Raw genomic sequence first — 24,219 nt, 5'->3', positions numbered from 1 at the left:
CAAGCAGGCCATACAGTATGATGAAATCTGAATCTTCAGTGATGGTGTGTGAAATGTTTTGACTTGTAGTCAGGTGCTCTGGTGATTTTCCCAGTTAGGCTTATGGTGTTAAACTGCCAAAAACCAGCCATGTCTGACTGGGTGGATGCTTCATGACTCAGACCATTCATTGAGTCAGTATTGCTGAGAAGTTCACTGGGTTCCTAGTAAGAAATGTGCCAATTGTATCGCATTTATTTTTAAGCAGTTCAAATTCAAAAGTAATAGTTTTGGCAAGGAGACTAAGCTCTTACTGGAATTGATATATTTCTCAGCTAATTCAGGGGCTTGATGTTTTCTGTGGTCTTCTGTAGAGTTTGGCTGCTCACTTTTCCACCTTCATTTCAAAAACAAACATCTTGGTCAGTTACAGTCACTAGCACATAATTACAGAAGATGACATTACTGGGAAATAAATGAATTATAACGGTGTTTACAGTGTTATTTTGCAGTAAAAGATGAGCTGATTGTTTTTGATGAAACTTTTCCCATGGCAGCAAGCTGATAATTCCTCTAATCTTTCCTGAATTGCAGAGAGAAAGCAACTGCTTATTTTTAGAGCCTTAAAGCCCTTCACAGCCCACTTTGACGGGTGAAAGAGTTTAACACCTGCTAAAGCAACTTCTTTGCTTAAAGGTTTGACCAAAGCTGCCAGGTGCTGGTCGACTGAAACTTAGTTTAAAACAGCAAATTGACACACAAGCTCCAATCTTCTCTTTCATATGGGTTAAAAACATGTATCGCTCTTTATACAGTCAGGTGATCTTATCATATATGTTTTCAACAATTTTTTTTCTTTAGAACTTTCATAGGACTTCTCCGTGGATAATAACTCATTGTATGAGTTTGGTCATGCACAAACCATTAGGTAATTTCAGTTTCGTTGGTTTTTCAGTCATGTTGTCCATCTATTAGAGTTATGTCTATCAGTGATCATGAGTCAATAACAGTCACTGCCTCCACATCAGAAACCTTCCATATGACCTTGGCTGGATCTGACACTTAACTCCTATGATGCTGTATCCACTGACAGTTAAACAGCTGCTAAAAACTATTTTCATTGAATACTGGAGCAATTTTATCTTTACGTGAATTTGACAGAATTGTGGGCTAAATATGTGCATTTACTGTACATGTGAATCTAAACTACCATAAATAACCATTAAAAGGACCTGAGGTTACACTTTATTGTAAGGTGACGTAGTTACATTGTACTTACTCAAATAAGTACTGAGTAATGTACATATATAGGGTTAGGGTTAGAGTTTGGTTTAGGCTTAGTTACTTGTAATTATGTTTAATTTACTTTTACTACTTTAGTGAGTACATAGTTATACGTCAACTTAAAATAAAGTGTTACCGGACCTGAATATAGGCCTATCATTTAGATTGGTGATATACTGAAAGGAAATAATAATTGCAAAATAGGCTAACACTAACACACTTAAGGAAACTGCTGAAATTTCTGCAAATCATTTCACCATCAACATCAGTACTTCCCTATACAGGCAGAAATTTCGCAGGAATAATAAAGGTAACTATAACAGTAAGTTGGCAATACCAACGCACACCAGCTTTCTGTTTAATATGTCTTGTAGTCTATAAACCTCTTTAAATGCTTGGGTGAATTCTGATCGTCTGTCAATGCTTTAGTTTTATCATACATCAGGTGAAAATTTTTTTTCTGAAAGTGATTTTTGTCAGTTCATAGGATTTATTTAAATATTTAAATTATGTTTAATGAATCAAGGAATGTAACCTGCCTTAACTGTGTGCATTTTTAAATAAAGATAGGCTAAAAACAAGGTTTGTCAAGAAAAGTTTTTGCTGGCTTATCTGACCATTTAAAATACTTTTAAAAGTTGAAAGCTTTTACAGTGCTGTACAGTCAGATAGAAAAGATTACCATGGTGTTACTAGGCGGTTGCAAGAGTGTTCTGGTTGGTTACCAGTATGTTCACTGTAAAACAAAAATCTGCCTTATTTTTTTAAGTGCAATCAACTTGACCGTTTAAGTCACTTCAACTTAAATTACATTAAACTGACTTAAAAATTAGTGGCTATAACTTAGATTTTTAATTTTGATGAGTTCAACCAATGTAAAAACGTTGTCAACTTATTGATCATATAATTTTTTACAGTGTTGTTAAACAGATTCTAGGGTTATTAGATGGCTGGTGTTTTGGCTGGTCGTTAGGCTATTTTAACTGGTCATTGGAGTGTTTTGGCTGGTTGCTATAGTGTTCTGTGTGGTTGCAGGCAATGTTAAGGATGTAATTATTTTGGAAAACAACTGTCGTCAGTTTCCTGACCATTATTATAATTAAAAAAAATAATAATAATAATAAAAGATTAGACTTTTTACATTAACTGGACAAAAAAAAAAAAAAAACTTGTTTGTAGGAAAAGCAAATAATTGTAGTTTACTCGATCTGTGGTCAAATCAATACTGGTGATTACATCACACAGTGGGGGTCGATTGAACTGCTAGTTGGATTGATGCCCCATCGGTGTGAAAGACTTTTTGATGCGACACCGCCGTCTGTGCGCACTCCCGTCAGCGCCTCGTGAACGCGCGGGCCACATACTAGAGTAGTAGGAGGCACGGCTCTTTGTACCGACCAGAAGCTGCACCGATTGGGTGCCAGACAAATGATTTGACCTTCAGCGAATCGGAGGGTTGATCTCTACCGTTCTAACTCTTTCAACACACCATACCGGACTCGAATCGGATCATTTTATCGCGTTTGCTCGTTTTATTTTAGAAACATATTTATTTGTTTGCAAGAGGTGGCCACGTCCTTGATTTTCTGGCCTCGCGGTTTGGAAAAACCTAACACATACTGAGTGGTTTTACCCAGGAATGGATACTGGAGTTGTCACTGAAAAGAAAAGGTAGGGGTTCCCGTTTCTGTTTTATAGAAAGTGGTTACTGAGCGGATTTTGTTATGTCTATGTAGCAAACAGGCAGAAAGATCTTCATCCCCCGTCACAACCGAATGTGTCGCCATTTTGTGTTGGATGGCAAACCAAACATTTACGAGGAAGTTTAAAGCGCTCATGAAGGCTATTTGTTTTTAAAAGCCTATTAAATATTTTACAAACAATAACAAGAGTGATATTTGATGCTTTGTAACGCAATATCTGGCTTTATTTGAGGTAACAGAGTGTCTATGGAAATAGGCTAAGAAACTAGCGGTATGCTAACTTAAACTTCCACTGATGTATGGCTTAAACAATTATAAACAGTTTATAGTAGTATAGACATATTTCAGTTTCATTGGGAGTGTATAAACAAACTGATTATATTGGCAAAGACATCTTTGAGCTCAAATTAATGCTTGCAATAAGCACAAAATACAGTCTCCGCTTCTTTTCCCATAGTGAAATGATCAGACAGCTGTAACATTAACGTTACGTCTATTATACTAGAGGAGAAAGTAAATGGAATAATCTTTGTTCTTAGTTCAGTGGTTTGTACATGGTATCTTGGTATTGTGTACTTAAGCTCTCAATGTTTTGATGCCGTTTATTTGTGAGATAAAAGAGCCATTTGCTAGTAATATGATTGATCCCTTCTTCACCCCTCAAACCACTTGACCCCACGGGTCACACTAACTCGTTCAGTCAGCTCGTCTGGCATATTTGTTGAAATAGAACTGGAAGCTGGAATTCCTCCTTGGATTCTGCTGACAGTGTCTTATTCTTTGTGTGGCCTGTCATCAGTGTGGGCTCAAATTTTAGATGAGATGGAAATAATAAGGGTTGTCATTGCTAAGTCTGGAAATAGTTGCATGGTTTTTCTGTACTAGTGAATTCACAGGAATAATAAGATTGACACTAAGATCCAGTCACAGTGTGCCACCGTTTATTTTATGTTATGGTGTCAATTGGACCCTTTTTTTTATTTTTTTTAGAAGTACTGGTTGATGAACTTACGATTTATATAGAAATAATATTGTTACTTTTGGGTTCATTAACATGCCAGGAAAGTGTCAAACACATCAATCTCATGAGTTTGGTATTGCACCTTGACGCACCACAGAACTGCTTCCACATGCTTTCTTCTGTTTAAAATGTTACTACTACAAAAGTAGTTACAGTGCTGTTTATAATATTAATTATAGTATTATTTTTTGTAATGTGTGAAGGAATATTAATGTTAAAGGTTTGATGTTTTTTTTGTCATAATGTGATTTTTGGTGAATTGTATTCAATCCTATTAGTGTCAATTTGACCATATGAATCATACCCATATTTTTTTAACAATCTTATTTTTTCTTTTTAGTTAAAACAATACTGTGTGATAGGCCCCATATAAAGTGAATAATATCCTGTTTTCAGTGGCAATATTTTCCTGACATAAATTTGGTTGGCATCCAAGTTCAAGCAACTACATGCTCTTCTCTCAAATCTTAATCACTCTCAGCATTGACGTCAATGCAACTTCCTGCCCAGTCTTGTGGCAAGACAGCTGCAAGTCCTCTCTCAGTATGAATGTTAAAATGGGTCCCTCTTATCATATTTTCTTGTTTTGGAGAAGGGCTAGGCATTAAAACCATAATTATTATTATCGAGATGTAGGTAATTTTCCTCGATAAAACGATAACATGAGTTCGATAAATGTTAGAAATAATGTTTAATTCTAAACTATCATTTTTTTGGCCATATCACCCACCCAGCCCTCTTTTCTTTTTTTGTTGCGTGATTTTAAAATCCTCGGGTCAAAGGGATGTCTATTGATTCAGTCATTGTGTCTCAACAAGGTCTTGTATGTGATCTATATGAATCCAATTAGACTGGGAATCATGGAATAAAACGGACACCTTTTAGACTGGCATCAATTTTGGTTTACTGATCAGTGGTCAACAAGGTATTTTTAGGAGCTCAAAAGCCCTGTTCTTATGGTTGGTAGGATTAGGCCTAATAGCCTATACGTTATATACCATAAAGACCAACAGTATGCTGAGCAGTTAGGGCGTGCCAAGTTGCCAACTAGTCAGTAATTTGCATTATGAAGTCAGAATTGCAATATTAATTAACTCGCAATTCTGACTTTTTTCCTCAGAAATGCCAGTTTATATCTCTCAATTAATTCTGACTGTTTCTTATTTTATATAACTTTTTTTTTCTAGATTATAACATTTAAATATGTTCTGACTGTCAGACCTGATTTGTCAGAGTCTTGTTGGCAGTGCTTCGAGAGAGTTCGGGTGTGTTTCGGGCGACCTGAGTTCGAGTCCCAGCTCGGGGTCCTTTCTTGATTCCAGATAGAGATGTGACGGTGAGGAGTTTTCCCCTCTTTTTCGAACTCACTTTTACTGTACAGTTCGTGTCCACTGGCGCAGAGGAGAGTGAGCAAGCGTTTTCACTTAATTCCTCTGGAAGCTCTGGAACTTCCATAGGAATGAACTGAAAACGCTTGCTTCGCACCAGTGGACACGCACCATAACGAACTCCCGTGCAGAGTATTAGCGGCAATTGCTTGAATGGTGGGTTCATTAATAATCTTAACTCTTCCGGGTCACATGACCAGTGTAAGACGTCGAAGCAGAAAAACAAAGTCTCGTTGAGCGCTGCCGTCCACTTCTGTCAAAAGTGCTGGTTTGAAACTCTATTCTACTTTTTGTTTTGTGTTGATAGACCAAGTAAAAATGGTGATCATATAAACTTTATATAAAAAAATATTGACGCGTTCGTAAAATAACGCAAGATGGGATGCGACAGGCGTTGCATTTATTCAAATAACTTCGTCGGCTTTTGTCATAAAACAAAACGGAAAAAAAAGTGTGAATCTGCTGACTCTGCTCTTCAGGCTGCACATTTTAGGGAGTGGAGGTGGAGCCAACTGAGCAAAGAAGCGAAATTGAAAGGCAGAGATTGACGGAGTAGACAAAGAGAGACATATATATATATATATATATATATATATATATATTAGTGGTGCACGATATATCGGCCGCCGATATAATATCGGCCGATATGGTCATTGTTTTACACATCGGTATCGTTCCGATGTCAAAATAGGGCCGATGTGAACAGGCCGATTATCATTTCCTGTGTATTTGACGTGCGTGTGGGGGCGGGGATGTTTGTTTTTACACGAGCGCATTTCAGCTGTGAACAGCGCTCGTGTGTAGGGGCGCGCGCTTTACAGAGGGTGCACCCTTTATCACGTCTCTCGTCAGAGCGAGGGGAATAACTGATACTGTGGGAACTGTTTTTATGTGTAGTGGTGCGAACTTTATAGTGGGCACACGATCAACATTTGTTATATCACCCGTGCTGGACGGGGCGAGGTTTGAACCCGTGTTTGTGTGTAGGGGCGCGCACTTAATTGTGGGCGCGCGAACTAGTCATTACACCGTCTCCTAACCACACGCGATGCCGCGACACGCGATAAAAGGCATCTTTTCCATGTTAATCAGAGTTTATGTCCTAACCAGCCGCGACGGCGACATGCGACGATTCTATTTTAGAAACTGTTTATTTTTCCGAGACGTCGCGCTGGAACAACAAAAACAACGTGTGGCGATGATAATCTCAGGCATTGTTTATGTGCTTTATTTAATGTTAAAAGCGTGTAATGTGACTTTGAATATCATTTAGTGCTCCCAGCTTTGTACGTTAGCTGTAAAAGCAACAATGGATAATTCACCTCAGATCTTGAAATTAAACAAATGGAAGGAAACAAGAACGTTCAAACTGAAGAAACACATATATTATTTGACAAAGATTAAGTAACTCCGTAGCCTATGTATTTGAATACTGTTTAAATGGTGTAATATTTGTGAATTTGATTATGTAGCTACTTATCCATTTTCTTGCGATTGCCGTCAAGATTACTCTCTGGTGCTGTGCACTTGACGCGAGAGCCTGCCCACACGCTGTTCTGATTGGCTCTGGGTTTTGATTGATTTGTACGCATGTCGCGTCACGGCTAGAGTGGACAGACAAATTATTTGTCGCTGGATCTTATCGCATCGCGTCTGGTACACACAGGTAAAGGTGCCCAATATCAGTCATTTCTGAAAATAAATTACAAAAGTAAAAAAAAAAAAAGTGTTTTGGAAAATAGCTCTTTATTTGATTATCATAAAAATGTGTTTTCTATACAGAGATATCGACATCGGTAAATATCGGTATCGGCCATAACAGCAATATTAATATCGGATATCGGTATCGGCCACAATATTCACATCGGTGCATCACTAATATATATATATATATATATATATATATATATAGAGAGAGATATTATTGCTAGTTTTTGGAAGAGTTTGAGAGTAGTTTAGGAGTAGTGTAGATAGTTTAGGTAGTTTAGGAGTAGATTTAGAGTTTTTTGTGGAAGGAAAATGAAAACCTTAAAAAAAAACCCACCTGATATTTGTTGTAAATAGTTGTATGCATAAACAATATGCAGTTGTTTGATTTTGTGTTAATTTTACCCTTTGTATGGTATATTTGCACTATTTAGGAACCCCTCTTACTCAAGGAATGAAAGCCCTGTAATGTAGCTGTCTGTGTAAATGTACATTAAGTGTTTTGTAGAGTTCCTAAGCAAAAAAAGAAAAGAAAAAATGCCTATTGCCACACCTGCTTTTTGCTGTATATATAATATAGGGCTGCATCTAACGATTATTTTTGTTGTCGATTAATCTATCGATTATTTCTTCGATTAGTCGACTAATCTAACGATTATTTTCCCGATTAATCTAATGCATATTCTTGGGATTAGCCGATTTATCCATTGGCAAACTTTCCAATAAATAATAAGTACAACTTCTACATTAGTATTTCAAACTTTTATTAATTCATTTTCTGAAAAATACTTTGAAATTTCCCAGTATAAAAAATTCAGTTATGCTAAAGAATGCTAACAATATATCAGCTGTATTTTGAAGAGGGTAGTGCATCTGTATATTATTATAACATGAAATTATGAATGATGACAAAAATAAATTTTGTATTTCAGAAAGGGTAATGAAATATGCGAACAGGAAGCATTTTAAACTTTATTTTTAACTAATGGTACTATTTCGTAAGATGTATACAGTCACAGGTCTATTTAGGAAATGTGTTTACTATAGCTCTGTAATTAAGTACCGTAGTGGGAGTATGATTTACTCAATTAACTTGTCCGAAAATGCACTTGTGTTTTTTTTGCAAAAAGGTTCACATACACTAGATTACAGACTAGGAGGAGATTCCATCTTAAATGCTTCTGATTGGCCATTGCGTTCAAGAAATCAACACATATGTCTGTGATAGGCTACACTGTTAAACGCTGCAAACATGTTATAAATAGATAGACTCTGGCCTGTAAATCGTTTCTATTTTGTTTTAGTTGTTCTTGTTGCTTTTGTGCAACAGATGAATGACAATTTATTTGTTTTGAGATGTTCAATTTATAGATTTCTATTTTGCGGGAGTCCCGCGAATCGTTTTATTCTCCCGCAACCAGCACACACACACACGAGTGTATTACCGCCCGCGCCCGCACTCGGCCATCAGATCCCGTGCCGCACTCTGTTGTGTTGGGTCCCGCGGGAGTGCATGTCTCTAGTCTACATGTGCATACACAACTTTTAAAAACGGGCAATTTAAATGCACTGAAGGCTTCGTTGACAGATTTAAGTTGAAGTTATAAATGAAAGTCGTTTTGAGTTCGCGGAGTCACAGGATATCCTTTTAAGATGCTCGTTCATAGCAGTTGTGCTGCCATGGTAACGTTATGACATTTCCGCTTTGCATAGTAAACAAAGCATCTTTCTGTTCGGCTGTAGTTTAAAGTATTCCCATACTTTGGATGATCGTGGATTGTCATTTTCACCATGAGCTGGAGCAGAAGCCGCCATTACTTGATATTTAAACGTAAATAATGAATGTGACGCGTCGACGCATTTCATGCGTGTCGACGTATTTTCATAGTCGACGTAATCGATGACGTCGACGCGTCGTTGCGGCCCTAATATAATATATAGTTTGACTTTATCTCAATTTTACCTTTTTTATGTTGTATTTGCACTATTTGGGAACCCTCATACTCTAGGAATGCAAGGCCTTAAATATAGCTCTCGGTATAATTGTGTAACTGTTTTAAAAAGTGACAAAGCTAAAAAGAAAAAAAAGTCTATGGCTACACCCGCTTTTTTTGTAAATCATATTTTGTTTGTGTATAGCTTGATTTAGCCTATATCTGAATTGTACCTGTATATGTTGACATTTACAACTTGTGTTTACATTTTAAACCTTTTAAAATGCTTTATTGAGCATGTTTGTGTTTTTTGTAGTAAAAAAGCTATCATTTTTCTATTCGGATTTTTTTTTTTTTTTTTTTTTGATTTTGGGTCCAGTATGTTGATATAGTACTTCAAAGTGAAAAACTAATTGTCTGGTCATATAGGTGTCGATATTGTGCTGAAAAAAATTATACAGAACATTGGTATGGTAAACATTTGTTTGCTCAGAAGAGTCCAAACTCACTTAAATAGGCACTTTTATATTTCGCTAGTTTGAAACTAAATCTTCCACAATCGTTTTGTCAGGAAAGAGTTACACACACATCTGACACATATTTTCTCAACTCTTTACTTTCAGACTTAATTGAACTCATTTGAGTTATGCCACTCTTTCTATGCGCACAAGCCATGTGTGTCACACCGACAGGAGATTCACAGACACGCGCCAGTACTGCACTGCATCTCTCTTGTGTCTTATCGCGCTTGAATGGTTCAAAAGCGTTTGCATGTATAAGAGCGTGATCATATATTGACGCGCTAGCCAAAGGATGATGGAAAAAAAGAATGGATGCAGCGTTAATTGTCATATTTTTTACGCGTTAAACTGAAAAATAAAATTAATTTTGACAGCACAAATTAAAATAATATTAAATAACAATGTATTATTCTTTATTCAGATATGCAACAGAAGCAGATTTAACAGATTTATTTTTTTGTCATTTTAACAGAACTTAGGCCTGACGGCGTTTCTTTAAAAAAAAAAAGAACAATATAAAATCCTCTACGGTCGGATTAGCTGATGAATATTAATCATAAACTGATTAGCTGATGAATAATAAACACGTTGTCTGCATTTGCTCAAACTAATTTGCTGAAATTAAAACAGGGACAGTAATAGGTGATTGCTAACCAATGACATTTCCATTTGCGCGTTAGTTCCGCCCACTACAGAAGAAATCGACAGTGGCTTTTGCTTGCTTTTAAAGGCTGAACTCAGTTATTTTAACAGGAAAATACAACAGAGTATAATTTACATGTAGCGTATAAATTCACACTAGAGTTTAACATTGCATCAAATATGATGCGCATCCATCGAGATGAATTGGCAGTATGAAACTCTCAAGTGCTCAGTCAGAGTGTTCAGCGAGTGAAAATAATATATTAAACGTAAGTAAGGTTATTATCAGTTTGCTTTATTTTCCATCTTGTCTTTATGATGAGAAACACCCGTTCCAAAGGAAACTCTTGTATTGTTCTCTTCTTATTGCATTTTAAAACCATACAATGAATGCAACCTCATGCATTTACATAAAGCTTTCCTTTGCCAAAGGGGTCTTCCAGCTACTCTGAAAACAGTCAGAAATGTAGACATATATTATTAAGAAGTCCATACATGGAATTTACATAAGACAACCATGTACTGCGCTCAGACACAAACAGGCTGAAAACTGCAATGAAATGTGCATATGAACAACCCCTGTGCACAAGGGTTTCCCTCCCTTTCTGGCCAGATGATTTCCGCTTTACTTCAGAGAGCGCTTTGATAGGGAGGATGGGAGCCTTCTGTCTCAAGATCATGTTTTTTCCTGCCAGATCACTAGGCTGTCTTAACCGTTTTCCTTCCTTTGTTCCTTTTTTTGTTTCAGTACTTTTAAAAATACTTTTAGATGCATTTAAGAGCTTCCCCTAATGTATTTTAGACTATTCTTAGCTCAACTTCCATGGGAATTAATTGAAAACGTTCGCTATTCGCTCTGCTGTGCACCGTTATGAATGCCCATGCATTTATCATTTGCACATTTTTTTAAGTCTTACCAATTTAAACATTCAAGTGATTTTAAACTATTCACTACCCACACGCTCTCTGAAAGATGGTTTTCTCTGCGGACATACATAAGCCACCTCACAAACAGCTCGCGAGTAACAGAACCAAGTTATTTTTCGTGTATTATATTGCTTTACAAAATTGTCAAAATTCTGTTCCTGACGAGAATCCTCATAAACGCAATCGGTTATGTCTTAAATAAACAAACAGTTGATAAGGAAAACAAAACCGTATAATGGATCCGTGGACTAGCTCTTAAAGTGACAGCAGTCTAATTCAGTCTAATAGCCTGGAAGATCATACACGGGTTGCTCGGATGCCTCTGAAAGCAGTTTGAGAAAACCGATATGGTGGCCAATATATCGTGCATCCTAAGAGCATTTTATATTTATTATTGGCCAGACAATATTTGGAAAAAGTTCAAAGTTCAAAAATAATTTTCATTCTGTTCATGATAATTCATGCAGACAATACTATAGGGAAATTGACAGCTCTTGACCCACTGCTGTGCTGACATTGAGGTGCAAACACATGGTGCTGTGCTGTTTTTCAGACATTGACGTCCTTCTGCTGTTATTGCTAGTGTTGGGTCCGAGTCCACCTTTGTCGAGTCCGAGTCGAGTCCAAGTCCTTAACAATCAAGTCCGAGTCCAAAGAGGGCAGAGTCGGACTTGATTCCGAGTCCTTAACGTCCGAGTCGAGTCCGGCCGAGTCCACAAAGATTTAAATTATTTGAAATTGACCTTTCACAAAGACTTGCCCCTCTTAGTTACTGTTGCTACAGTACGTCCGACAAGCCATTCCGCTCTCACTCCACATGTTCTCGGTTGGAGCAAAGAGGACACTGACAATGCGCCCACAGACAGGACAGAGCAGGCTACTTTTGGTATGAAATAAAGTCTCCGCTTTCAAATTTTGTCATTTTTATGAAATTCAAAGAATAAATACTGTTTTGTGGTGCTTTAATGTGTAGGCCTCAGTTCAAGCAGCACGTGAACTGATAATCTCTTCTAGTTATTACACAAATTAAATCAATACACACCATTTTTCAAGTTCAAGTCCACTGACTTTAATCTACTAACTGGTTTGGTTTGTGTGTGGTACAAAAATAAACACTGAAGTTGTCCGCACTGCACAGTGAATCTCTTATTTATATTGCGTTTGTTGTTTATGAGGGGATTGCGAAAGGATAAAGCTCATGCTGATTCTGAACATACATTTTGGGATTTTTTTTTAAAGATAAAAACTGAAAGAGTTGTCTGTAGCTTGGTGATTACATTGAATTCGAGCGACCATGGTGTAGTTCCTTTATAGCCCACCTTTAGCTTTTTACTTGCGGGCATTTTAGGCTTCAAAATTCGTAGAAGTTGATAATCAGTGAAAATTATCTTGATGGACAAAACGTGCAAGTATCATAAACTTTTGTTGATCACAGAGCTTGTTTTTTGCGATAATCCAAAAGCCTATGGAAAAATCCTTTTGTGTTTTTGTCAAGGGAACCAGTGTGATGTTGACTGCCGTTTGGCCAACAAAAGTGATGTCATACCTGCACCACTCTTTATCTATGATAATAGGCGTTAATATACTTTTTTTATCTTTGTTTTAAACCACTTCAAGTTTCATGTGAAATTCTAAAAGAATTAAGAAAATACGAGTTTATTCTGGATATTTAGTCATTTTTTCTTAATGTCAGCTTTTGTTAACAGTGAACAGCTTTCTATAACAGTAAATCATGAATGAACACCTGAGGGTTTTGGTGTGTGTAAGGGGACTTTTGTTAAAGGGTGTGCATTACATAGCCTAGTTGCTCTTTGTTGCCCATAGTTTGGCTTGTTTTTTAGAGCCCTCCATTCTTGTATTTAACTGAAATGTGTTAAATATGTGGGAGTCTTTCTTGTAGGTCCCAAGGGTAATATATATGCTTCTTTAGAAATCATGGTGAGATAGACACTCATTTCAGCAGAAAACTTTTTCATGTTTTCATGGTGACCTATTTGTTAGGAAAGGGTTTGTTTTCTGGCCATGAACCGTTTATTGTACAAATCCTAACCTTGCTTGTTTGTAAGAAGACCAGATGTTTTATGGTGTGTTTGTGTGTTAAAGTTTGTTCCTTGTAGTGCATCGAAAAGTTTATGCTGGGAAATTTGAAAACTGTCAGACATGATGATTTACCACCGTTGGCTGACCTCCAAGGGCTGTAACTGTGTCTCTCACACTGTGTCCACACCCCTTTCACCAGCCAGTCACATTGGGACTATCTGTCTGTCCTTTGACGCTGCCAGTTTTGACGCCATGCAAATGAGATATTTAAAAAAAAAAAGTAGACCTTGTTGCTATCTTCAAGCACTAGCGCAGGATGTCTCTCTTTTCACAAACACAGAGCCAAACTAATGCCGCAATCTCCTCCCTTATTTTTCCAGGGTGAGCTCGGAGCGCAGGAAGGAGAAGTCCAGGGATGCAGCGCGATCTCGCAGGGGAAAGGAGTCCGAGGTGTTCTACGAGTTAGCGAACCAGCTTCCCCTGCCACACAATGTCACCTCCCACCTGGACAAAGCCTCCATCATGAGGCTGGCCATCAGCTATCTGCGCATGAGGAAGCTGCTCATCTCTGGTCAGTTCGCTGATATGAATATTTGTATCTAGAAGCGCGTAAAATGTACACCGCATGCAAAACGTAGTAACAGTAAACATGAAGCGAGGAGGGAAGTATCTATAATCTGCAGTCACTGGGGCAGTCCTCAGAGGGTGCATATTAGTACTAATTTGTATCTTTTAGATATATGTATGTACTAGGGCTGCATGATTAATCTAAATCAAATGGCCAAGCACGATTATAAACCGTAATGTAATTAAATACACTAGGGCGATGCAATTTGAGGAAAATATCTAATTGCAATTTTTCTGACAGATATTGTTAATTTTGTTATTAATTTAGTAAACTCAAGCTTCAGCTCAATATTCTCAATAGGCCCTATGCACAGCTTCACTACTTCCTGAACTTAAGCAGGGACCTTTGTTTCCTGTCTGCCAGGATTGGCCAAACTGATTAATCCAGGTGTGTCTGATTATTGTTGTTGGTCAGACACACCTGGATTAATCAGTTTGGCCAATCCTGGCAGACAGGAAACAAAGGTCCCTGCTTAAGTTCAGGAAGTAGTGAAGCTGTGCATAGGGCCTATAGTGTGCAGCACACAATCTAAATTAAAGGAGTAAAACATGCCTTTAACTTTAGACCCCTCCACTACCTTGTAGTCTAGCAGATGCTGTGTACCTTTCTTTTAGTGTTCATTTTGTCAGCTATTTTTTTTAGTTAGTCTTAGTCCTGTGTCAAATGTACTTTTTAGTTATCATATTTTGTCAACCATGTCCTGTATTTTGCTTAACTAAAATCATATCTAATAACTATTATTGTCATTTGAGAGAAATGTAAGCCATTTCATCAGAATTATTGCACTTGTCACCTATAAGCACAAATCAAGAGAATGTCAACCCATACACATGGTTTATTTGACCTCATCTAGTTTCCTGATTTATTATAGGCTATTTATCACAACTACTGGTAGAACAGTGACATTTCCAGTAATCCAATACATCTAAATTACTTTAATGTTTTTCTAAACAACAGCAACAAAGACTTATTGTCATACAGCGCTGCATAAGTGCAGTTATTCAGCAATCACAATCTATATGCTATAGTCGAGATCCATGTTAGGATTTAGTGCAGTCCATCACCGAAAAGGTTAAATCACAGATTTAGTCGCAGCAAACACGTTGTGTGTTTCAGAGTAAAGGGCGGCACTGTGTTCCTTTACACATCTGGTGTTTTCAGTGTCTCAGAGAGACTGTGTTTGCAGTAAATGCTGCGTTTGGGTCGGATATAATGTGCCGGTATTCGGTAATATGATATTTCACGATAATGAACATGCACAATATTGTTATCGTGGGCACTTAAAAATATGGTGAATCATTATTCATTTCTAATATTCCGATTTTTTTGAGTGCATTTTAAGAATACCCATCAACCGTTTAAAATGCACAACACTGCTGTATGCGGTGTCAAAGAGGCATGCACGGACTGATGTTAACAAGCACAACACGCATGAGAAGCACATGGCGGAACGAGTGAAGAAGATGCGCACATTCATTCTCTGACAGCAGAGGCGTTGATGGAACAGCAGAAATGCAGCGGTAACCCCGTAAACAAAGCAGCTGCGCTACTACAGTATTGAAATGTTTAAAAAATGTTGCATTGTATTTGCAATGGTGTTCATCACAGCACCAAATACTTAAAGATATTTATTTTCAAACTTAAACATTTTGACATTTTATAACATGCCCTAGATATTGATTGAATAAAACTCTGATTCTTTATTGCTCCATTGTTTAACATTAGTTTATTCATTAGTTAACATAAATTGACAATGAAAAACACTTCTAGATTGATGTTAATTTAATTTCAACATTTATGAAATACTTTCTTAAAATCAAGTTGTAACTATTATTTAATGGATCTGAGCTAACATTAACTAGCATTTGTGTTTTAACAAAGATTTATTCTTTAACAGATAATAATAACTTCTGTAGCAAATGTAGTTCTTGCTCATTGTTAATGTGTTAATGCATGAACTAACATTAACTAATGAGACCTTATTGTAAAATGTTATTGTTTTAGGTAAGCTTTTAATGAAATTAAGACAGCCATAAATATTAGTATTGTAATTTTACAGTTGTACTGTAAAAAAGTTTTTAAATACTTAATTTTTTTTATTGTTTAGTAAAATATTACAATAGTAGTATTTCTTATTTTCAATTCACATTTTTGTGAAGCACTTTTCACAATACATAGTTTCAAAGCAGCTTTATAGAAAATGCATGTCTACATTACAATTTAGAGTGATCTGGTAGCAGAGGTGACTGGGTCTAATTATGTATTTCAGAAATGTAGGCTACATATAATTACACAGTTAGCCAACATTGTATTAAAGGCAGAAAACCATGAGCTCATTAATGTAGTGAATACTATGTTGTTAACAAATGATTAGGATATGGTCTCGTTTTTTATTTATTTAGTTTTTAGTTGTAATAATAATAATTATTGTTATTGCCAAATTGTAAATTATCACAAAATAAATAAAAATTTCCCCCACAAACTGCAGCCCTATTATGTGCCTTATACGGATGCCTATTAGTACCAGTATGCACCCTTTAGATTCTGTGTAACTTATCTACCTCTCAAGAGTACATATTAATGCTAGGTACTATAGTGCCCCCTTTAGGTATTAACATGTACCTTATCTTCCTCTCAAGGGTGCATTACAATACTGGTATGTACATTTTATGTACTAATATGCATCCTGCTGTTGTAACTGTAAAGGTGCCATATTTTCTGAGAGTGTGTAAAGGCATAATGTGCCACTATGACTTTTTACATGGTTAGATTTATTGCTGTTGTTTGATTGTGCAGATGACACCGATAAAGAAAATGAGCTGGAGAGTCAGTTGAACGGCTTTTATCTGAAGGCCCTGGAGGGTTTCCTCATGGTCCTATCTGAGGATGGAGACATGGTTTATCTCTCTGAGAATGTCAGCAAGAGCATGGGCCTTACACAGGTAGCCAGGTGTTTACAATGTATTCTCTGCTGTTTAGATTTAAAGCTTATGGTGTAGCTAACTATCTCTGCACTCTTTTCTCTCAGTTTGATCTGACCGGTCACAGCGTCTTTGAATTTTCACACCCATGTGACCATGAGGAGCTGAGGGAGATGCTGGTCTATAGGATGGGTGAGTCAGAGTCACGCATGGTAAAAAAAAAAATCTCTGCAGAAAAATGCATTAATAACAAATGCATTAACTGATTTTTTTTGTCCATTTTTAGGATCCAAAAAGACCAAGGAACAAAACACAGAGCGCAGCTTCTTCCTGCGTATGAAGTGCACACTCACTAGCAGAGGACGTACTGTCAATATCAAATCTGCTACGTGGAAGGTGAGATGTCTGAATTGATGGAGTTTTCTCACTAATCTCTTAGTATCCACAGCTTATATATGGTTTTCCCCTTTGGCTTTACCTTTCACTGGTAGATTTTTAGGTAGGCCTATTTGTTTTAGAAGATAAGATTGTATTTCCTTGACTTGATTTTAAATGGTTGATTAACTTTGGTGACATTACAAGAATACCTAAAATGTAACAAGGAAGAAGGAAAAGAAACTGGCTTGAGTCCTATTGTGCATAGATCATCCTTTACATTATTTTCATGCATGTCTGACAGTTTCGCCCTTCTCTCTCCTGCTACAGGTTCTTCACTGCGCCGGTCATGTCCGTTTGCAGGAGCGCAGCGAGAGTTCGGGAGACTCTGGCTTTAAAGAGCCCCCTCTGACTTACCTTGTGCTCATCTGTGAGCCCATTCCTCATCCCTCAAACATCGAGGTGCCTCTGGACAGCAAGACCTTCCTGAGCCGTCACACTCTGGACATGAAGTTCTCGTACTGTGATGAAAGGTTAGCAGAGAGATGTCATCTTATATACTCTTATATACACAAAACTACAAACAAATTTCCCCCAGATTAGGTGGTAGACAGATTGGCATATATCATCTTTTCTTTCTTTCTTCCCTTTATTTTGTTTTAGTGCAACAAAAATTTGCCTTCCCCACTTCACATTTGTCTTTTCTTTTTGTGTTTGGGTTTACCTTGATGGTATCTATACCTAGCAATGAATGTTGTACATACCTACAAGTTGTTTGCATCTCTTTAAATAAAAGCAATGCTGCAGAACTGGTCTAGCATGTCAAAGAACAAAAGCCTGTATTCTGTACTTTTATGAATGTAATTATCGCCACCTAGTGGCAGAAGCCAGTGTTTTGTTTTAAGCCTCTGCTAACCGTGAAGCTGTTACAGTGACTCGGCTTCGGAGCTAGAAATGCAGAACTGTTTTGTTTTGAGCAGTGTTGTTGTTATTCTTACCTAAAACTATTTACTAAACATTCAATTAAATGTTTTAGTATGTAGCTACTAAATTCACACACAAGCATCTCATTCTGACTCTTTCCCAAAGGATCACAGAGCTGATGGGATATGAGCCAGATGATCTGCTGAACAGGTCAGTGTACGAATACTATCATGCCCTGGATTCAGATCACCTTACCAAGACCCATCAAAACTGTGAGTATCTGGATTTAGACATTATTGGGCATAGTTTACTAATTTAGTACAGGTGACAATGTCTACCTGATCATGTTAGAGGTTTTACTTTTACATGCAAAACTGCTAAAAAAGATGTCTTGTGAAATAATTCTAATTGGAGAATGTTTTTTTTTCCCCCAGTGTTCGCAAAGGGCCAGGCTACCACAAGCCAGTACCGTATGATGGCTAAGAAAGGTGGTTTTGTTTGGGTGGAGACTCAGGCCACCGTTATCTACAACCCCAAGAATTCACAGCCCCAGTGCATTGTGTGCGTCAACTTCGTTCTCAGGTACGGATCCAGTTTTGTTTCATTTTAAGTGGATCAGCATTTTTATAGAAACCAAAGTGCGTCTGTGATCATATCTCTAACTTAACTGTTCTGTCCCGTCCAGTGGCATAGTGGAGGGGGATGTTGTCCTGTCCCTTCAGCAGACCATGACAGAGCCCAAAGTTGAGGCCTCTAAGGTGGACATCCTCAAACTCTTAAAGCCAGATAGCCTCAAGTGTCCCATGGAGAGCTCTGACCTTTATGAGAAGCTAAAAGCGGAGCCCGAGGCCCTCACTTTGTTGGCGCCTGCACCAGGAGACACCATCATCTCTTTGGACTTCAACAACTCAGGTGCTTTCTGGTGGATGGTTACATTTTTAAATAACAGATTAAGCTTTGCTCACTTTGACAGCAACTTGCTGTCGAATAAAAACATTCACTTTTATTGAGAGCTGGCGGTTCAAGTCAACTTGAGCAAAGAGCGAGTGTTTATTATTATATTTATATTCATTTTATTTGTTCTCATCTCTTTTAGCCATAAGATGATATTCATGCAACTTATATGAAGAGTTAAAAAAGTGTAATAGTCAAAATAAAATGACATTTATGATATATGGTTTGTGACCTGGAGTTATGCTACCTTGTCCAGCTCACAAGTACTGTAAGACAACCAGAATTTGAAGAACGCGATCGACAGCTAGTTGGTGACCAACAGTGCCATGTGTACATATACTACCATTCAAACGTTTGAGGTCAGTAAGATGTTATTTTGTGATGTCTTTGAAAGAAGTTGCTTATGCAGTTATGCATTCTCAAGGCTGTAATTATTTGACAGTAATATTATGTCAAATAAATATAAAACAGTAATATTATGACATATTATTTTAATTTAAATAAAATAACTGTTTTCTATTTCAATATATACTTAAAATGTAATTAACTCTGAAAGCTGTTCAAAGCTGAATTTTCCGCAGCTATTACTCCAGACTTCAGTGTCACATGATCCTTCAGAAATCATTGTAATATGTTGATATTTGGTGCTCAAGAAACATTGCTTATCAATTTCGAAAACATTGAACAGCCTTTATTCAAAATGGAACTCTTTTGTAAAAGTTATTTCCAAAAAGAATATCTTACTGACCCCAAACCTTTTGAATGGTAGTGTACATTACATAACCAAATGTGTTTTCTCAATGGCTTTTTAATCCTTTAAAGACAGAAACATGTATAAAGACATTAACTAATCCTCTTAGACTGTTTGAGAAATATGGATTCATAATCTTATTTTTTGTAAGAAATGAAATAATAAATATACACAAAATTCCTTGGTGTGCTGCCAATAATAATAAACAGTATTCATTCCCTCCAGACTCTGACATGCAGCTGCCGAAGGAGGTGCCCCTCTACAATGATGTCATGCTGCCCTCCAGCAGTGAGAAACTGCCCATCAGTCTGTCTGCTCTGACACCCAGTGACTCCAGCCCAGTTCTGTCCAAACTAGAGTCCGGAGAGGACTCTCCAGAGGACTTCCCTTTCAGCTCGGCCTCTGATTGTGTTCCAGACTCCACAAACAAACTTTCCTCATCTGGACTCATCTCCTCGGGGGTAAAGACAAGTTAAACACTTGCTTTTATTTAAGCTGGTATTGTTATTCATTTCAAAATGATTGCCTCCTTTTAAGGGCTAATGAGATTCTGTGTCTCTCAAAGACTTGCTTTAGCTGTTTTTTTGTTCTTAGCCCAACAGCCCCATGGATTACTGTTTCCAAGTGGACTCCGACGTCAGTTCTGAATTCAAACTGGACCTGGTTGAAAAACTGTTTGCTATTGATACCGAAGCAAAGACTCCCTTTACCTCCCAGGTAAACCTTAATCTGCCATATCTATCTCTCTCTATGTGGTCATTTATGCATTTGCATAAACTTCAGAACACACATTTCTGTGACACCTAGGCCATGGGGGATCTCGACCTAGAAATGCTGGCTCCATACATCCCAATGGATGATGACTTCCAGCTGCGCATCCCCTCTCCACTGGATCCACTCCCCTCCAGCTCTCTCTCTGTTTCAGCCATGAGCTCCCTGTTCCAGCCCTTACCCTCCCCTGCATCTCCAGACTCTTCCTCCAGCAGCGCAGTGACGCAGGAGCCATCATCACGTGCCCCTTCACCTCTGCATCAGCTGCAGGAGGTGTGCAGCGCTCCTGTCTCGCCCTTCAGCGGCAGTCGGGGCGCTTCCCCGGCTCGATCCCCCACCCCGCAGAGCAGCAATCAGCTCAATAACAGGTAAAGCTCTCGTTGGCGCCACTACCTGCTGGCATCATTAACAATCGATTTGCACAGGGATCAGATAGCTGATCCGTATTAAACTGCAAGTAGATTGGAGTCGAGCCAAAACAGCTTTGATTTGGACTTCCTTTTTGATGACAATAATAGTAGATTATCTGATCTTCTCTCCGTTGCTCCACTTTCTCAGAGAGCTGTCTCCAAAGATGTTAGCCATCCAGAATGTCCAACGTAAGAGAAAGCTGGAAGTGACATCTCTTTCTGAGGCTGTTGGACTGGTCAGTATGCTATTAGATTTTATACACCGGTTGTATGTAAAGATGCATATATAAAAGTACTTTATTTTGTTAAATATTATTTTTAATATTAATATTGTATTACATTTAATTGTTTGATGCACTATACATTCCTTTTTTTTTTGCATATATTTTTAACTTAAAGGGAAGCATGGTTGATAAATAAGTGATCTTTTTGAGATCTGTTTTCTATGTAACACCCATGCTAATGGCCACTCTACTTTTTCCCGCAGGGTGCTTTGCTTCAGAGTGTGGACAGTGCTATAGAGCCTGGAAAAAGGGCAAAGGTTTTAGAAGTTAAAGGATCGAGTGTGCTCGGGGGGAACAAAACCATTCTTATACTGCCCTCTGGTGAGTGACGAGACCATCACTATTGTACCATCTATTTCATGGAATTTTAAAGTCGGCATGAAACTGAAGTTGCGATTAGTCTTTTCATCCTTATTGTAACATATATCGGAGTAAAATGACTTCTGGAATGAGAAAAAAAAAGTAGGGCGAGACTTGATTTTGTCCTTCAGGAAATGATTGGAACGTAGGAAGTTTGCAGTCAGCTGTGGTGGATATGTAGCCCCACACTTCACGAGACATGCATCATGAAAAGAACGACGTCATTAGGAGGTGGAGGGGAGGTTTACATTTTTATTTATTTAAAGATTACGAGTGCACATACATTAAATAGGATAAATTATTTATAATAAACTCGGACCATTCATTTTACAGAATGTTGTAATTTTGGTCCATGGTGACTTTAAATGCGCTCTACTAATAAAAGCAATACTATTTTGCCGTGTATACACAGTTATAAGTTGGGCTGTAACGATTCCTCAACTAAATTTGAGTAATCGATTTTAAAAAATGCTCGATTGAAATTTACCAGTGTCGAGGGACCAGCAAAATACCGGAAGTGGTGCATTCCACAGACGGGAATCCATGAACCGCCTCATTAGACCTTTTTAAGACTGCACTATATTAAAGCCATTTAGATCATAATATAGCATAGTGCTGTTATTAATTCACAGGCTGCTATTCAATTAAATAAATATATGCCCTGCTGGTGTAATATGCACTTTATTTATATGCGTGTAGGTAAAAAAAAGAAAGAAAAGCTGTGTATGTTTTAAAAAATCGAAAGCAGTATTGTGTAACCAAGATGACGAAAGCCATTGTGAGAAACACAGGAAAGCCATATTCATGATCATGATTTAAATCTCAAGATATTTGTGGGGGAAAAAAGCTGTATATTTGGTATGGCAAATATTTTGTTACTTTTTATTTGAAGGTAACACTTTTTACTAACACAATTTTTCTTTGAATCTTAGCGTGTTGTTATACAGTTGTCAGTAAATCAGTTTGTATTCTTTCCCGTCTGACTGTAGATGTGGCCAGTCGTCTGTTGTGCAGTTCTTTAGAGAGCAGCAGCGGGCTGCCTCAGCTAACACGTTATGACTGCGAAGTCAACGCTCCTGTGCAGGACCGCCATCATCTGCTCCAGGGAGAGGAGCTCCTGCATGCTCTGGACCAAGTCAACTAACCCCCACGATCCCTGAAATCTGCCTCCATATGTCTCCTTTTATTCCACACCCCATTTAATGTAATAAATGACCTGCACCTTCTATTGATCCCGTCAGTGATGCGAAGAGGAGCCCAGAGGGAGTCCATCCATCCCAGTGTGTAGAGGGCCTGGAGACAGAGAAGTGTAATGTAACTACAGTGGCATCACAAGAGTTAAGAGCCTTAATGTGAAATGCACAACTTGCCCCGACACAGATGCGTGCAATCTCACACACTCCCTCTGGATTCCCTACTTTCACCTAAAAAAACCTCCCGTTGTGTTTTAACCCCCCCCAAAGTGTGTGTATTGTAGCTACAGTCGCACAATAATCTATTTTCTTAAGACAGAATACCAGCAGTCAATGCAATATACAAATCCATTTTTACAAATATGTACTTTTAATGAAAGATTGAACAATTTATTTTTTCTCTTCTCTGTTTCGTTGTGTAACGGTTACGTAAGAGCTCTGTGTGTGCACTCATTGGCTCAATGGTTAAATGCTGTTGGATGTTTGTGAGTGTTGCTTTTCATTGCATTGATATTTACTTGCATACCTTTCAGTTTTCTTTTGAACAGCACATATGAATTGTAAAAGAGACATTGAAAGTAATGGAGAATGCTAAAAAAGGGAATTTACAATCATGGTATGATGTTCTCATGATGGGTTTTGTCTCAAAGAGGTTAAAACAGATTTATAGTTTAATTATGCAATAGATTTTTATATTTTATGTGTTCATTTTTTTATTTCAGTTTAGTTCCTTATGTAGAAGATGCTTAATTCTTATAAGAAGTCATAGCTGGTAACCATTTTTCTTCTTCATGAGGAATTTTAGATCATGCAAAGCTGATGTGTTTTTGTCCCAGTTTTACAAGTATTTATAATGGCATTAGAACACAAATGCTTAGTTTTAAGTAAGACAATATTTGTTTTCATTATGCTTTCAGATTAATTCAGCCTGTTGACAATGTCCTGCAAGTATTTTATAAACTTTTATCTTGTTTTTCAATAGGAAAGACATTTTCTTTTTATGTTATTGTAATCTTCTGTTCATTTATCTCTGCAGTCTTCTTCTTCATTCTCTTAACACTAAATGTATTGTTTATTGCATAAATCAGTAAAAGACAATTGTGGACCAGAATTTTGTGGTGCATGTTTCAATTGACATACCACTATATCATTTTTTATAATCTATTGTTATTCAGAAGTACATTCAAATATCATTCATACAGTATGTGACTTAAACACTTCTATGATGAATATTCCCTCATTTTCTGAATTATTATTATTTTTAAATTAAAAAGTTATTTTAAAATGTAATTTAATTACAAAAATGTACATCATAAAATATGAAATTGTATTTCTTTGCGTTTAAGAAAAGAAAAGGAAAGGTTTTTAACTATTATAATCGTAAATATATGCTGGGAGCCATAGTAAGAAGTACTGGAAACTTTTTTTTTTGTACAATTGCATACAAGGCCATTTTTATAATACAGTTTTTCACAAACGCTAAACTCCATTCTCTGAACCAA

The 24,219-nt window shown here is 37.3% G+C and overlaps 1 protein-coding gene across 1 annotated transcript; it reads left to right on the top strand.

Annotated features, from left to right (window-relative positions):
* The first annotated feature begins 2,520 nt into the window (after positions 1-2,520).
* hif1ab (hypoxia inducible factor 1 subunit alpha b) lies at positions 2,521-23,828 on the top strand. Its single transcript, XM_079584342.1, has 15 exons — positions 2,521-2,934; positions 13,527-13,717; positions 16,571-16,716; positions 16,803-16,887; positions 16,982-17,091; positions 17,401-17,603; positions 18,160-18,266; positions 18,429-18,576; positions 18,680-18,906; positions 19,925-20,160; positions 20,294-20,416; positions 20,507-20,838; positions 21,029-21,116; positions 21,368-21,485; positions 22,514-23,828. Exons 1-15 carry the CDS (start codon positions 2,903-2,905, stop codon positions 22,666-22,668), a joined length of 2,301 nt encoding a protein of 766 aa, XP_079440468.1. The 5' UTR covers positions 2,521-2,902; the 3' UTR covers positions 22,669-23,828.
* Positions 23,829-24,219: the final 391 nt, after the last annotated feature.

Source organism: Phoxinus phoxinus (genome assembly GCF_949152265.1).
Source record: "Phoxinus phoxinus genome assembly, chromosome: 16".
Taxonomy (NCBI): domain Eukaryota; kingdom Metazoa; phylum Chordata; class Actinopteri; order Cypriniformes; family Leuciscidae; genus Phoxinus; species Phoxinus phoxinus.
Note: the sequence above shows the minus strand (reverse complement) of the source record. Positions and strands in the feature narration are given on the sequence as shown.